Source organism: Canis lupus, chromosome 31 (genome assembly GCF_011100685.1).
Source record: "Canis lupus familiaris isolate Mischka breed German Shepherd chromosome 31, alternate assembly UU_Cfam_GSD_1.0, whole genome shotgun sequence".
Lineage (NCBI taxonomy): Eukaryota > Metazoa > Chordata > Mammalia > Carnivora > Canidae > Canis > Canis lupus.
In genome coordinates, this window is record NC_049252.1 from 38,071,967 (window position 1) to 38,086,612 (window position 14,646).

Below are 14,646 nucleotides of genomic sequence, written 5' to 3' on the forward strand. Positions count from 1 at the left end.
GAGACCAGTCTCTGGGCGGCAGGCCCCGTGGAACGTCCCAGGGAGGGCAGGGGGTGGTCGCCCCCACCGCGCACACGGGCCTGGCCTCCCCCCAGTCTCAGGACCAGCCCCCCTGACCACCCTGGGACGTCTCAGACCCAAGACCTTGGGGGCAAGTGTCTGGGGTGAGCGGGCACCCCAGGAGACCCTGGTAGGGGTGGGCGATGGGGGGAGGCCGACAGAAACAGCACCGGGAGCCGAGGGCCAGTCCACCGCCACTTCTGGGGTTGGCGAGGAGCCTTGCTCTGCAGTGTGGTCCCGGCACCAGGGTCCCCAGGACGTGCTGAGCCTCAGGGGGACCCCAACCCTCCTGAGCTCACTGCACAGTCCACTTCTGTTCCCACCGCGGTGACTGGGCGCTCCGTCCAGGGCGGCTCCAGGCCTGTGCTCCTGCCTGTGGCACCTGCGGAGGCTCGGGGGAGGCTCGGGGACTCATGGGGTTTTGTGGGGAGCCCCTGGCCTTGGGGGCTCCTGCGTGGTTTCTTCTGGTGGGGCCAAGGGACCTGGTGGGGGTCCTCTGTCCCTCCAGCTGCCTTCACGTCCCCAAGACCTTGGCAGGGTGCCTCAGTCACTCGAGGGAGCAGCAGCCTGGTGGGGGCCCGGGCACCACGCCCTCCTTGCTGTGTGGGTGGTCCTGGGGCAGGCTAAGGAGGGGACATCTCCCCGAGGGGACGGTCCCAAGTGGCTTGTGAGGCCAGGAACAAGTTCCTGGGTCCCGGAAACCTGAGCGTGCACGTGTGTGCATGCACGTGTGTGTACACGTGAGTGCACGCGTGTCCTTGTGCGTGAGTGGGGACACCGGAGCTCAGGGGTGGGGACTCCTGGAGTCCCCTGGCTGCAGCAGAAACCCTCCAGCATCCGGCTAGCGTCCAGCCCGCCTTGAGCACACAGCCACTCGGCCCAGCGTGCTCCGTGCTGACCCCGCCCCCTGGCCAGCTCCCCAGGGCACCCGGGGCGGCCTGGGGAAGGGGCAGGGGAGCCGCGGAGCTGGACTTTCTGGGACGTTCTTCCTGGTTTTGCCTGGACGTGCAGCGTCTGGAGATGCTGTGGCGCAGGCGCCCAGTAACGCGTCAGCAGGGACAGGGCCTGGCCTCTGCCTCCCGCGCTCGCCCTCCATGGCCGGGGCGGTGGGGCGCGGGCTGTGGCGCTCGGGCCTCTGGACACGCCCCAGGGAGGCTCTGGACACAGGCTGCAGCTCAGGTGTCCGACGGCACAGACGCTGCTGGAGTCCTGCTCGTGGCCCCAGCCCCGGGCACACGGACTAAGGCCTGACCAGGCCCCCTGCCCCTTAGCCCGGCATGCACAGCGTGGAGGGGGGAGCCCACGGCAGGGCCTCTCGCGGGCCAGGCCTTGCAGGAAGGACGGGTCAGCAGGCTGGAGCCCATGCCCAGGAGGGGGCCGGGGGCAGGGGCTCCCTCAGGACCTGCCCCTCCAGGAGACTGGGTTTCCTGGGAACCTACCACGAGCACCGGGGATTCGCATCCCGGCTGACCTCACAGGGCTCAGGGGTGAGGGCACGGCCTAGCTGGGTCCTCCAAGGGCCGCGGCGGAGGCGGGGACCTCCAGGCCTCAGGCCCTCTGAGCTACCTGGTGGCAGACGTCCGGGGGCAGCAGGGCGTCTGCTGCCTCTTACCTGGGCCCTTCCCCTGGGCCCTGCGTCAGGAGAAGGAGGCCCACCCCATTCTCAGCCTGAATCCATTGGCAGCTGTAGAGGAGAGCCGAGGGGCCCCCTGATTAGGCCAGGCCCACCAGGCCACTCTCCCTTCCGATGAACTCAGGCAGCCCATCAGGGACTTTAAGTACGTCCGTGACGCTCCTTCACTCTGGGTGTATGTGCGGGGCCCCATCCCATGCACACTCCCCTCGGGGCGGGGGCCATACAGGTGCACACAGCAGGGGCCTGGGACCTTGGGGCCCCCTGAGAATCCCACAGACAGCAAGGCCCGGCCTCACCGGCAGGGAAGAGTGCACCGAGCTGATTCTCCGAGCAGGGTGGGGGTGTGGGGCCACGGACAGGCCTCGGGAGCATGGTGGGGGTGAGGGGGGTGCTGGAGGCCCAGGAAGGCAGAGCTGGGGAGCAGGCGCTGCTCTCCAGAGCTCGAGGAGGGGAGCCCTGGGAGGGGAGTGCTGCACGGGGTGGGGGGGCCGGGCATGCTGCGTGGTCACGGGGGGAGGAGGGGGGCAGTGGGGGAGGTCGGGGGTCCAGGACACAGAGCAGCAATCCCCTGCCTTGTGCAGCAAGCCCCGCCCCAGGGGTCCCCAGCCTGTCACCCCGCCAGGCTGAGGCTGGCTGCTGGACACGGGGGCCCCTGCACCCAGAGCCCGCTCTCAGCCCTGACGGCCCCCCCGAAGCCTCCGTCCCCCTGTGGAGGCGGGTGCGCCCCACAGGACAAGCTGCTAGAGCAGGCGGGGGGCACGGGTGACCGCAAAGCCCGTTCCTCCGCCGTGTGCGCTGCGCCCTGCGCAGTACGGATGCTGCCGTGAGCTTCCGGGGCACAGCGCCCGCGAGGAATCTTCCCGGGTAACGGGACCTCGAGAAGCAGCAGGTGGCCTCGCCTCTGCAGCCAGAGCGTTGTCCCACGATTCTGTGGGGGAGAGGGTTCCTGGACCGCCACCCAGAGGCCCCTGCACACAGGTGTCCCACCACGACCCGAGGGGACCCCTCCCGAGGGGCCGCGTGTGGGGACAGGGTGGGAAGCAGCCGGCATCGGGGCGCCGTCCCAGCCCCCGGCCCAATAAGGACATGCACCGCAGGGACCCTGCTGTCCCTGTTTCCCTGTGTGATGACATCTCCGTGGGAGGGGTGATGCGGATGCGACACCACCTGGGTGGCCTCCCCAGGCTTCTTTCTTCCCACTGTGCGCCCCCGCCAGCCCCTGCGGAGGGGAGGGTGCAGGCTGGGCTCCCAGGTGAGCACCGTGGCCACCAGCCCCCCTTGCGTGCGGCCCTCACAGGTGGCCGGGCCCAACCTACCTGGTGTTTCTTCCTCATGGAAGGACCGCCAGCCCCGAGGACTTCCCAGGGAACGTCTGAGATCAGGCCCCACAGTGAGGGGACTTTCAGGTCGGCGACAGCAGAGCGCCGAGCGAGGGTGGGGTCCCCGCACCCAGGCCAGCCGTGGCCTGGCCGAGCGCACTGGAAACGCAGGGGTGCAGGAGGGTGGGCCGGCGACGAGTCCCCTCGCTGGGCAGATGCCAAGCTCTGCACACTCAGCGAGGCCACCCTGGGTGTCCCCTCCCAGGGAGAAGCCCCAGATGCACGGGGCATCCCGCTGGGCAAGTCCGCGCTGCCCCGGGCCCTGCAGGGAGCAGGAGCACGAGGGTCTGCTCTCGGAGAACGCCGGCGGCCTGGCCCCCACCCCCCGTCTCTCCTCTAATTTCTCCAACTTTGACCCTACAGCCCCATGGGGACCAGTGAGCATTTCTCAGCTCCCTTTGGGGGGACTCCGGAGGCCCCCGTGATGCCTCCCCGGAGGACAGCCACCAGAGGACCACCCGTGTCCTCCCTCCAAACAGGGCGGCCCCGGGGGCGGGCACAAGGTGAGCAGGGCCCCCGCCATCCGGCCTGGTCCTCCTGACCTGCGCCCCTGTCGCCACGATCAAAGGGCATCTCGAGGTGCATCTTCCCCCCACGGAGCTCACCCGCCGCCCCCGGGAGCCGAGGCAGGGGCGTCTAGGGCCGGCCCTGCCCGTCCCAGTCCCCGAGGCGCAGCAGGTGGTGGCGCAGCGGGAAGTGGGCCTGGGGCGTGGGGAGGGGCGTGTGTGCTGTTCACCGTCACCTGCCCCACCTGCTGTAGGAGAGCCCGGCCGCTTCCTCGCACACAGAGCGTGGGCGCAGCGGCCCCTGCGTGACCACTCGGTTCCTGAGGGCCACGGACACCCCAGAGGAAGCCCCTGCCCCGCAGCCCTGGCGAGGCTGGACGAGCTGGAGACCGGCTCCCTGAGCGCAGCCCACGTTCAACGGGCACGCCGCCCCCGCGCGGTCGCCCATCTGGGTCCTTGCGCACAGTAGGCAGCACCCCCTCGCTCGCACAGAGACGGACACATTCAGAGATCTGGGTGCCCCCCAGCTGGAGTGGGGCGGAGGGAACCAGGAAGATCGCCTGGCTGCTCCCGGCCAGGGAGGCACCCCCGCTGTGGGGGCGCCCCCCCCCACCCCCCGGCCTGAGCCTCTCCCCGCGGGAGCACGCACCTCAGGTGCCATCTCTGGGTGCCCCCCTGGCGCCCGCCCGTTGCCTCTCCCACGGTGGCACCCAGATCCTGCCCCAGGCCTCCCCTGCCCCGGCCCCGTGGCAGTTGGTGGGCCTGGTGACACGAAGCCACTCTAAGGACAGATCATTCTGGACGCCGGCCGCGGGCAGAGTCTAACCTACAACTGGGGCCAAGAACCGACAGGGGCAACACGAGCTCCGGGTCAGACTCTGGGAAGACATTTATTAGGGACGGTGGTGGCGCTGCCACGGCGGGAAGCGCCAAGCCCAGGTGGGCCCCCGTGCAGGCTGGCGTGCACCTGCGCCCTCGGGAGGGCACCCAGCACGGGGCCCGCTGCCCCTCCTGCTCCGCCAGGGCGCCATCCACACCGTCCACACCGAGGGCGTGGCCTTCCCGGCGGCCCTGAGCCTCTTGGGACACAGACCACAGGCTGGGACTCAGCGGGGTCCGGCGGAGGCCGTGGCTGTATTGGTGACCCGGCACCTCCCAGGGGCTGGGGCACGGGGTTGCGGGAGGAAGGCCTGGCAGCTCGGGGTGGCGCTGAGGGTCACTCCACGTCCTCTTGCTGCTCCTGCTTCTGCAAGGCCTGGAGCCGGCTGACCACAGTCTGGTGCACGGCCTCCAGCCCCTCGGCGTCCAGCTCCCGCAGCAGCAGCAGGATGGCGGTCAGCACGTTGTTCTGGGGGCACAGGGTCACCGGCTGAGGCCACCAGGCCAGCGGACCTGTACATCTGGGCGAGCGGCCCCCCAGGAAACCCCGGGAGAACACAGGGCAGAGGCTCCCCCACAGAGCTGCGCTGCCCGCAGGGCCGGCCGAGGTCACCCAGCTGGGAGGGAAGGGGCGGAGCGGCCCGGGGCAGCGCTCAGCACCACGATCACAGACACGCGTGTGCTAGGCATGTGCTCATGGTTTCTATCTGCAGTGGAGCAAAGCAGCGTTTTGCACATGGGGGCCACTTGGGCTGGCTCTTATGAGGTGAGCTGGGGCACGTGGTGGCAAGGTGACATCTGCTCCGGGGGCCACAGGGAGTAGTGCCCCCGCCCACCCCTGGCACCCCTCGGGGGTCCTGCTCCATCCCCGCCCCTACAGCTCCCTGGCCTCCCTGGCCCTGTGCATCCTGCCATCGGGGCTTGCGGGACCTCCCGGGGGCGGACGGGGCCACAGGCCACGGGTCACAGGCAGAGTAGAGCCAGGGCCTTCCCTGCTGTCCCCGAAGTGGCTCTGGCTGCACAAGCAGGTCTGATGGTTTCAGTTTGCATTTATGGAAGGTACAGGGCTGGAGCAGTGTGCAAGCTCGGGGCTCTGCAGACGCTGGCCTGCCCCAGGGGCTCCTCCTGTGCTGGGTGGGGGGCGCTGTGTAACCTCGGGGCAGCCTCCGGGGCTCTGCAGACGCTGGCCTGCCCCGGGGGCTCCTCCTGTGCTGGGGGGGGGCCTGTGTAACCTCGGGGCACCCTCTGGGGCTCCTCCTGTGCTGGGGGGGCCCGTGTAACCTCGGGGCAGCCTCCGGGGCTCTGCAGACCCTGGCCTGCTCCGGGGGCTCCTCTGTGCTGGGTGGGGGCCTATGCACGGACCTTGCGGAGGATCTGCCCAGAATCGCCTCCGGCCTGCAGTCACGGCTGTCAGCAGCTCTGGGGGGACGATTCTCCCCTAGGGCGGGCTGGTCCCTCCCCGGGATGGGGCCTAAGTCCACCCCTCTGTGCCTTCCACAAGCCCTTCCAGGTCCTCAAGGGGGTGCTGGCAGCCCCCACCCCGATTGTGGAGCCCTTCCCATGTGAGCACCAGTCGGATGGCTCTGGGACCCCGCGGGGCTAGGAGAGCCAGGCAGTCGGGAGCAGGAGCTGGGGGGTCACGGACCTCCTCACAGACCCTGGCTGTGCTCACGCAGCCCCCCTCCCATGTGACTAGGAGGCAAAGTCCCCACTGGGCCAAGCTGACGGTGGTGACCCCGCTCTTCTGGCTGGTGACAGGCTCACACTCAGGACGTGAGCAATGCAGCTGATGAAGCCGGTGTTGCCGGGTGAGGAAGACACAGGGCAGCCGTTCTTCCCCAGTGAGAGGACACAAGGAAGAAATGGCCCCTGTCCTCCTGGGTGTGAGCCTGGATCAGAGCGCCAGCCCATGACCAGGAGGAACAAGCCCCAGAACAAGCCAGAAGTTCACAGGCGGCAGACACGTGGAAAGGACCGGAGCCTTCGACGGAGCAGCCCCCGTAGCCTACTTCTGAACCTGTTACTCCTTACAGGGACCCTGAGGAGCCACGGTGGCGCAGAACTGCCCCGCCAGGACAGGAGTGTCTGTCCCCCTGCAGGTGGGAGGCGTCCCCGCGAGCAGCGCACCTCTGCAGCTTTAGGTGCTGCCACAGCAACCTGCCCACCAGGGCTCGGCCTGCCGCTCGGCACGCCTGGTCCCACGTGCTGCCCGGAGCTGCCCGCAGGCTGGACGGGGGTCTCCTGTCCCTCTGGGGCTGCCCCTGCACACTGAAGCCAGCTCAGCTGCACACACACCCTCCGGCGTGTCACTTCCAGTGTAGCTCAGAGCCACTTCCACCCTTGGGGCCTGGCTCTGCAAGTCCCTGGGTGTCTCAGCCCGTGCACCCCCGTCCCCACGTTCTGGGCAGAGGGAGCTGGTGGCCGCCTCAGCCGGTGCTGTCCCATCATGCTCACCCTGTTCTTGCGACTGCTCACGGCTTCCCTGTGCGAGAAGGAAGGGAAGCGGTCCCGGGAAGGGGACTTCAGGCCGAGCTGGCCCTGGACGCTGCAGGAAGGACAGGGACTGAGGATGTGAGCAGGCCAGCTGCCCCGTCCCCGCCGCACGGCGGCTTGGCTGGCCACGGCCACGGCCACCTGGCCTTCCCCCGGGAGACTGCAGTGCTGGGTCAGGGGTGCCCCACGCCCGCCGGCCCACTTCACCCGCCCCATCGCCAGGCTGCTGCAGCCCCAGGGGCAGGCCCGCTGCCCCCGCCACCAGGCACCTTGTCTCCTCGCCATAGCTCAGCGTGTCCTGCTGGGTGTCAGCAGCAGCGTCCGCGGTGCTCAGGGCGTAGGACATCTCGGGCTGGCCGCTCCCCGTGCCCTCTCCACCGGGGGCCGTGACCTCCTCTCCCTCCATCAACGCGCGGGACAGCTCCTCCTCGGTCACGGCTTCAGAGTGAAGCGGGCGGAGCTGCAGCATCAGAGTGGACGCGCCCCCACAGAAGCCCCCCGGACTGCGGCTCGCCACCACGGCCACGCCGGGCACAGTCTGCTCTAGACAAGCGGGGTCCGTCGGTCCACCCTGCCGGCCAGCTCCTGGAGAGCGGCCGGGTCCTGCCTGTCACCGCCCCACCCTGGCACCGGCTGGACGTGAATCTCAAGTTCAGCACTTGCTCCAGACAAGCGTCCGTGAAGAGACAAATTATAGGCAAAGGAACAGACCACACGGCCCACGGTCTGCTGCACTCCCACGTGGACGGAGGTCCCTGAGCTAACCTACGCGACAGCTGTCTACCTGGGGGGAAAGTGTGCGTGTGTGGAGGGTCAGGGCCCAGCACGGTGGTGCCAGGGGCCTCCGAATGCAGGCCCTGGAGGACAGGTGGGGAAGGAGCGATCAGCGCCGCGGGGAGGCGCCCGCCGGCCTCCAGCAGGGACGCTGCCAGCCCAGCCGGACCCTCTCACGGGCTCCCCGGGGCCCCAGGCAAGTGTTCTGAGCAGGGAAGGAGCAGAAGAAACGACAGCAGCAGGCGGGTGGAGGGTGACGAGGCCCCCGCGATCCTGCGCCCGCCTGGGCTGCCCCGGGTGATCCCTCCCCACTCACACTTGTGAATCGAGGGGCAGCAGCCTGGGGGACGCCCCCCGAGGAGCCCACAGGGAGGGGGCACCTGCTGGCTCCTGGAAGGTGCTGGAAGGGCAGAGGAGAGGAAGGGACTCCCCGTCGGGCTGTGGGGCGCAGCAGGCACCTACTCTGGTTGTCCAGCTTCTGCAGGTGCGGCAGGTTGCGCAGGACGGTCATGCGGTAGCGGTGGGGGTCGGTGCCGCAGCAGGGGTTCTCCGCCAGCCACAGCACGCGCAGGCGCGGCAGGCCCTTCAGGTAGAAGAGCTCCGCCAGGCTGGGGATGCGGTTCTTCCGCAGGTAGAGCTCGCTCAGCTGCTGGCACTGGCTCACGGGCTCCAGGGAGGAGACGCTGTTGACGCTGCAGGGGGACAGCACGGTCGGCGCCCCGCTCGCGGAGGGCGTCCCCCCCCCCCCACTGAGCCCCTCGTGTCAACTGCAAACACCAGGACGGAGCCCACCTGCCCTCTCCTGGGAAGGGGGTCAGAGCCGGACGGCAGGAGTCAAGGTCGACAAAGACCCCGGGCCAAGGACAAACCGTGAGGACGGGAAGTCCCCGAAGTGGACACGTGAGCAGCAGCGAGCAAGGCCCCGGCCTCCTGCTTGGTCCAGGCCTCACGGAGTCAACGGGGAGGGGGGGGCTCACCCTCCCTCACAGGACGTCTCTGCGCCCCACAGCCGGCGGCGGCCAGAAAAACCCACAGCAAACACGAGCAAGCCCCAGGCTGCAAGAACCGAGCCCCGACTTCCCAAGCCCGAGCCCCAGGAGGGGACGAAGTACGTGCGCTTCAGTTTTGCTCCTCGGACTTGTGAACACGTCGGAGACGGAATCGTGTGGGCTCCAGGCTGAGACCCCGCAGGCCTCCGCGGACACGAGCAGAAACTCTCCCAGCTCCACAGGAGCAGAGGGCAGGTGCCTGGAGGGGTGAGCAGGCCAGGAGCACCCTCCACGGCTGCGGGGACGCTGCTGCTCCCTGCATGGTGGGCTGCGGCCAAGCCCACCTAGAACATTCTCTGCTGGGGGCTGCATTTGTCTGGCAGCCGCAGCACCGCAGTGGGCCCCCCACTTGTTAAAGGAGTTGCCGGTGGGGAGTGGGGCGCTCGGCTTCACTGAGAGCCAGGTCTGCGGCTGACGCCACGGTGCCCAGAGCAGGACTTCGGCTTCGCCATCTGAGGAAGCCGTCCCAGGCACAGGCCGGGGCGCCACATGAACATCTGAACCCGCACCCCAGCCTGCCATCCTCCTGCTGGACCACGGGGCTAACCGTGCTTGCCCCCCCAGATTCATACCCTGAAACCTAACGGCCAAGGTGACGGGGTTCGGGAGCCCTCATGGAAGAGCCCCCGGAGCTCCCGTGCCCGTCCCGCACACGCAGACCCAGCAGAAGGGCTGTCCGTGAACCAGGACGCGGGTCCCCCCGACACGGCAAATGCCACCTTCATCTCAGACGCGCAGCTCAGGGGCTGAGACCCAACGTCTGTTGTCCACGGGCCGCCCGGTGTGCGGGACTGTTACGGCAGCCTCAGCACGAGGCTCCGAGACCAAAGGGACGGGACTGCACCCCAGTGAAGGACGGGCATCCCGCGTTCACGCAGCGGTTTACACTCGGGTTCCTACGCAGCCGCGCGGGCACCGGGCACCTGAGCTCGGCCACACCCCCGGGCCTTCCGTCCGTCCTCTGAGCCACGAGCCTGAGTGACGCTGCAGCTCAGGAGGGCCGGCGACGTGCCCCACGTCACTCGGGCGGGCAGGGCCAGGGTTCGGGGCTCGCCTGTTTTCAGGAATGAAAGGCAATCCGTTTAATCGTCAGGGAAGGCTTTCTGGGTGTGGGCTCAGGTCTCCACTTCATCGATAATCCTAGCAAGTCAGCGACACAACGACATGGTGCACGCATGCTCGCTAAGCGCTCCGTTTTCTGCCGGCACCCAGTCCTCGCTGCCCCACAGGGCAGGTGCCGGTACTATGTCCATGTTACAAATAGGGAAACTGAGGCCCAGAGATCTGAGCCTTGCCCAAGGTGCGAGAGCCGGCATCTGGCAAGCGGTAGGAATCCCCGGCTCCCTCCCTGGGTCCCGAGCGGGCAGGAGGGAGTTCAGGGGCAGAGGACGATGCTCCCCGCCTACCCCCAACCCTCCAAAGCGCCCAGCTGCCAGAAATCCCATCGGCAGCGTCTGGTTCATCCCCGGTTTGCCTGAGATGCCAATGCCTCCAGAGGGGCAGCTGCCGTCGAGGGACCGCGTGGGGCAGAGACCAGCAGAGCTCCTGGCGGCGCCAGAACCGGAGGGCAGAGAACGGCGGGGGCGCTGGGGGCAGACGCGGCCGCCTTGACGGGGCTGCTCATGTGGAGGCTGCACCCACGATCGCAGCGAGGGTGGGCCGGGACACAGCAGGGCGAGCTCGAGGGGGTTCGGCCAGGGACCCGTCCGCGCGGGCAGGCAGAGCTCGCAGGAGCCCCCCCAGACACACTCTTGTCGGGGGTTTCTCAGGTGACCTAAGGGGATCTGAACATCCCCCTTTTCTCCGAGCCCCGTGACTCAGCACAGCGGGCGCAGTACCTGAGGGTGATCACTTCCAGGCTGGGCATCTCCCGGCAGATGGAGACCTAGGGAGGGAAGGAAGCAGGTGGGGCATGGCCGGGCGCTCCTGCGAGCCCAGCGCAGACACGCGTGGCGCCCGGTGGGCCCCGCCCCCACGGCCCAGGCCGAGCGCCCTCGCCTCAGTGGGGCTGCACGGGACACGGGGCCGCGGGCTCTGCACCAGACTCCGCACGCTGCATCTGCTCGGGCTCCCTCAACCCCGGGGACACGCGCTCGCTCTGGGATGTCGTAACAGCATCGCCGCCACCAAACGCTGCCCGAAGCCCTGCCCTTCGGTGCCCTCAGAAGACATCACTTAAGGGGACCTCTGTGGCCCCTCCGCTGGACCGAGAACCTTTCTTTTGCCATCTCTGAGACACAGGGAGGGCTTGGCCAACGGAGCGGGGCCGAAAGGGAGACAGGATTGGGACTGGCTCTCATTACCGTGTTAACAGCATCAACTCAGGGGAAAGAGCAACGGGTGCTCGGCTTGGCCCAGGACGGCCTCCAACTGTGTGGCCGACGGGTGGTACAGGGTCTGCCACACGCCAGAACCGGGCCACACGAGGCCCTTGACCCCAACAGGCTCACGGGCTGCTCGGATGCATCGCACGCACCATGGACTTGTTTTCTGCTATGGTGGTAATTTTGTTTTTTAGGATTGTTTTCGGCAGCTGGATATGCTGCATTTCAGCGGTAGCGTGAGGTGGAATCAGCGTTCCTGGATAGCCCAGGGTCTCAGCTGCATTTCTGACTTTGTTTTCAAGTGAAGGTTTAGTTCAAGTTAGAAAAGTAGGAAAGAAAGAAAAGATGTATGACCTTTTCTTACATGGTATGATCCCTGTGTTAAGTCAGGGACGCTCATTCTCAGAGAGAAAGGGGAAGAAATCTGTTCACAGACTCTCAGCTCAGCTCGGGGTGCTGTTCCCCGACCCCCACTCTGGGCCCCATCCTTTCCTGCCATGGCCTGGGGGGTGGGGAGCACAACACTGGATCCCATTAAGAGCAGAAGCTGAGGTGAGCAACGTCCTCGGTGACACGCAGCTCAGGAACCCGAGGAAAAGGCCTCCCAGCAGAGTGCACGTCTCCTGTGAGCAACGCAGGCCCCCAGCATCCCTCCCCAGCCGACTTGGGATCCGCTCCCTGAGACCTGGGATGTGAAGCCTTTCATCAGCGGGAGAATTCTTAAAGGAACGTCAAAATAAACCAGGACGCATGAAATAGCTTTTTCATTAGTCATCCCACATTACGAAAATCGTGAAACAATTAGCGAAAAGTTATACTAAATAAACACAAAGTACCAGATTTGGGGTTGAACTGAGTGCATGCAGTTCAGCAAATTTAACGGTCCTCTTGGGGGACAGGATTCCACTTTTGGGACCAGAGAGCATTTGGAGATGCTCCGCATAATACTTACGTCTGTGAGGCGGCTGCCCCTGGGGAAAGAAAAGACACATGTACTTTAATTTTGTGAAAGTTGAGAAAAAAAAAATTAGAAACAGAAATCCCAAAAATTAATGACAGATGCCTATAAACTGAAATCCTACGATGTCAACGACAGGGTCAGGGCCAGCCTAGCCCGTCCCGAGGACTGACAAACGTGTCAAACACCGCTGCGTGGTTGTTTCCAACAAAAGTCTCTGTGCTCGGTGCTTGAGGGGTGCTTCTCAGACTGAGGAGCAGCAGGGCCACTCCACTTGGAGGACACAAAGATGCACTGACTCTCCGGGCTGGGGCAAGGCTGGACAATGTCCCCCACTGATGCAGTGAACAAGCAAGTCCTTGTCAGGGGCCACGTCCAACGGCTGAACAGGCAGCTCTCGAAACAAAGGCTGGAAAGCCTCAAGCAGGCCCTTGTCTCTCCCTGCTCAGACGCAGCCTGGCCACCTCATGCCAAACAGAAGGGCCTTACGGGAACAAGTGACAGGGCCGAGCTCCCTGCAGTCAACGTGCCGACGCGGCCTGGGAGGACGTCCTAGGAGGAGGGCTGAGCTCCCCATGGCCCACCTCCTCCGACGCATCTACAGGGCTTGCTCTGAGCCCCCAGGGAACACCTGCAGATCCTCCCGGAGTTCCTGAAGTCCTCCCCTGGCCCAGCCAGACGTGGCCACCCCACCTGTGCACCTGCACTGACCCCACAGCTCCTCCATCCAGTCCTGTCTCCTCCCAGAGCGGGGCTCCTGGGGACAGCACCTCCCCAACAGGACTCAGTTACAGAAACGTCTACCGCCTGGTTACTCTGGACTCAGCCTCTACTTCCCCACTGGACGGTGTTAGTCACCTCCATCCTCCTGCTTGGGAGATTTGGCTCCCTACGGCTGGCCATGTCCGACTCAGGCCCTTCCGGAAGGAGCTATCCAGGAGGCCGATGGGGAGACCTCAGCGGTTTCCAGCAAAGGGAGCAGTTTGGAGCCTGTGTCTGAAACACCACCACCCAGAGGCGTAACAATTCCGGAATGATCTGTGGCAGTGGCCCCCAGGCTTGTGGCTGCACCTGCTCCCCTCCACCCCGACTCTGGTGGCTCCTCCACAGGTGCTCCCTGCTCCCCGGCTGGAGCAGAGGTGTGGGGGGCCTCTCGGTCCAGGTCCCCTCCTCCTGGGCCTGCTCCTCCTGAGTGCCCTCTCCTCCCTGGTCCTCTCCTCCCTGGTCCCCTCCTCCCTGGTCCCCCCTCCTCCCGGCCCCTCTCCACCCGTCCCCTCTCCTCCCGGGTCCTTTCTCCTCCCGGGTCCCCTCCTCCCAGGTCCTCCCCTCCCGTCCCCTCTCCCCCCCCCCCCCCCGGGGTCCCCTCTCCTCCCAGGTCCCCTCCTCCCTGGTCCCCTCCTCCCGGGTCCCCTCTCCTCCCAGGTCCTCCCCTCCCGTTCCCTCTCCTCCCAGGTCCCCTCTCCTCCCTGGTCCCCTCCTCCCGGGTCCCCCCTCCTCCCGGCCCCTCTCCACCTGGCCCCTCTCCACCTGTCCTCTCTCCTCCCGGGTCCTCTCTCCTCCCGGGTCCCCTCCTCCCAGGTCCTCCCCTCCCGTCCCCTCTCCCCCCGGGTCCCCCGCCCTCCCGGGTCCCCTCCCCTCCCGGGTCCCCCCTCCTCCCGGGTCCTCTCTCCCCCCGGGTCCCCCCCCCTCCCGTCCCCTCTCCTCCCGGGACCCCGGTGCTGCGCGGGGGGAACCGTGCGAGGACGACCCCGGCCCCGGACACCCACCAGCAGTTGAGCTTCCGGACGCTGTGCAGCTCCGAGGCCTTGGCCCGGGACAGGACCATCTTCCGAGTCAGCTTCATGGCGCAGGGCCGCCCGGGACCCCGACCCGCCCCGAAGGCCCCGACCGCAGCCCGCTGGCCGGGTGGAGCTCCGCGCCGTGGCGGCCCGTCTCCAGGGGGCGGAGCCAGCGTCGCCAGGGGCGTGTCCCGCGAGCCCATTGGTCTCCCCGCGAGGAGGCGGGGCGGCGCGAGCGCAGTGAGGCCGCCGGGAGCGATGGCCCCGCCCCGGCCGCCCTAGCCCCGCCCCCCGGGCTGCGCGCCTAGTACTGCGCATGTGCGGTGAGGGGGGGCCCGGGTGACGCAGTTCTGCTGCGACCCGGGGAGGACCCGACCGACCCACCAGCCCTACCAGCACCTGCTCCTTAGAGTCCCCCAGCCCCCAACCCTCGGTCCTTAGAGCCTTCGAGCCCCCAGCCTCTGGTCCTTAGAGCCCCCCATCCCCAGCCCCTGCTCCTTAGAGCCCCCCAGCCCCCAGCCCCCAGCCCCTGCTCCTTAGAGCCCCCCAGCCCCCAGCCCCTGCTCCTTAGAGCCCCCCATCCCCCAGCCTCTGGTCCTTAGAGCCCCCCCATCCCCCAGCTCCCAACCCTCGGTCCTTAGAGCCCCCGATCCCCCAGCAGCTGCTCCTTAGAGCCCCCCAGCCCCCAGCCCCTGCTCCTTAGAGCCCTCCAGCCCCCAGCCCCTGCTCCTTAGAGCCCCCCATTCCCCAGCCCCTGCTCCTTAGAGCCCCCCATCCCCCAGCCCCTGCTCCTTAGAGCCCCCCATCCCC

At 67.5% G+C, this 14,646-nt stretch overlaps 1 protein-coding gene across 3 annotated transcripts; it reads right to left on the reverse strand.

Annotated features, from left to right (window-relative positions):
- Window positions 1-4,446: 4,446 nt before the first annotated feature.
- On the reverse strand, window positions 4,447-14,001 carry CFAP410 (cilia and flagella associated protein 410). Of its 3 annotated transcripts, XM_038581628.1 has the most exons (8): window positions 13,825-13,964; window positions 12,917-13,054; window positions 12,053-12,071; window positions 10,615-10,661; window positions 8,190-8,419; window positions 7,223-7,496; window positions 6,915-7,005; window positions 4,447-4,929 (listed from the first exon to the last, which is right to left on the reverse strand). In XM_038581628.1, the coding sequence occupies exons 4-8, from the start codon at window positions 10,641-10,643 to the stop codon at window positions 4,798-4,800; spliced, it is 756 nt and encodes a 251-aa protein (XP_038437556.1). In that variant the 5' UTR covers window positions 10,644-10,661; window positions 12,053-12,071; window positions 12,917-13,054; window positions 13,825-13,964; the 3' UTR covers window positions 4,447-4,797. The 3 variants fall into 3 exon arrangements, with proteins under 3 accessions (XP_038437556.1, XP_038437555.1, XP_038437554.1); XM_038581627.1 differs by lacking the exon at window positions 12,917-13,054 and having other exon boundaries at window positions 7,223-7,391; window positions 13,825-14,001; XM_038581626.1 differs by lacking the exon at window positions 12,917-13,054 and having other exon boundaries at window positions 13,825-14,001.
- Window positions 14,002-14,646: the final 645 nt, after the last annotated feature.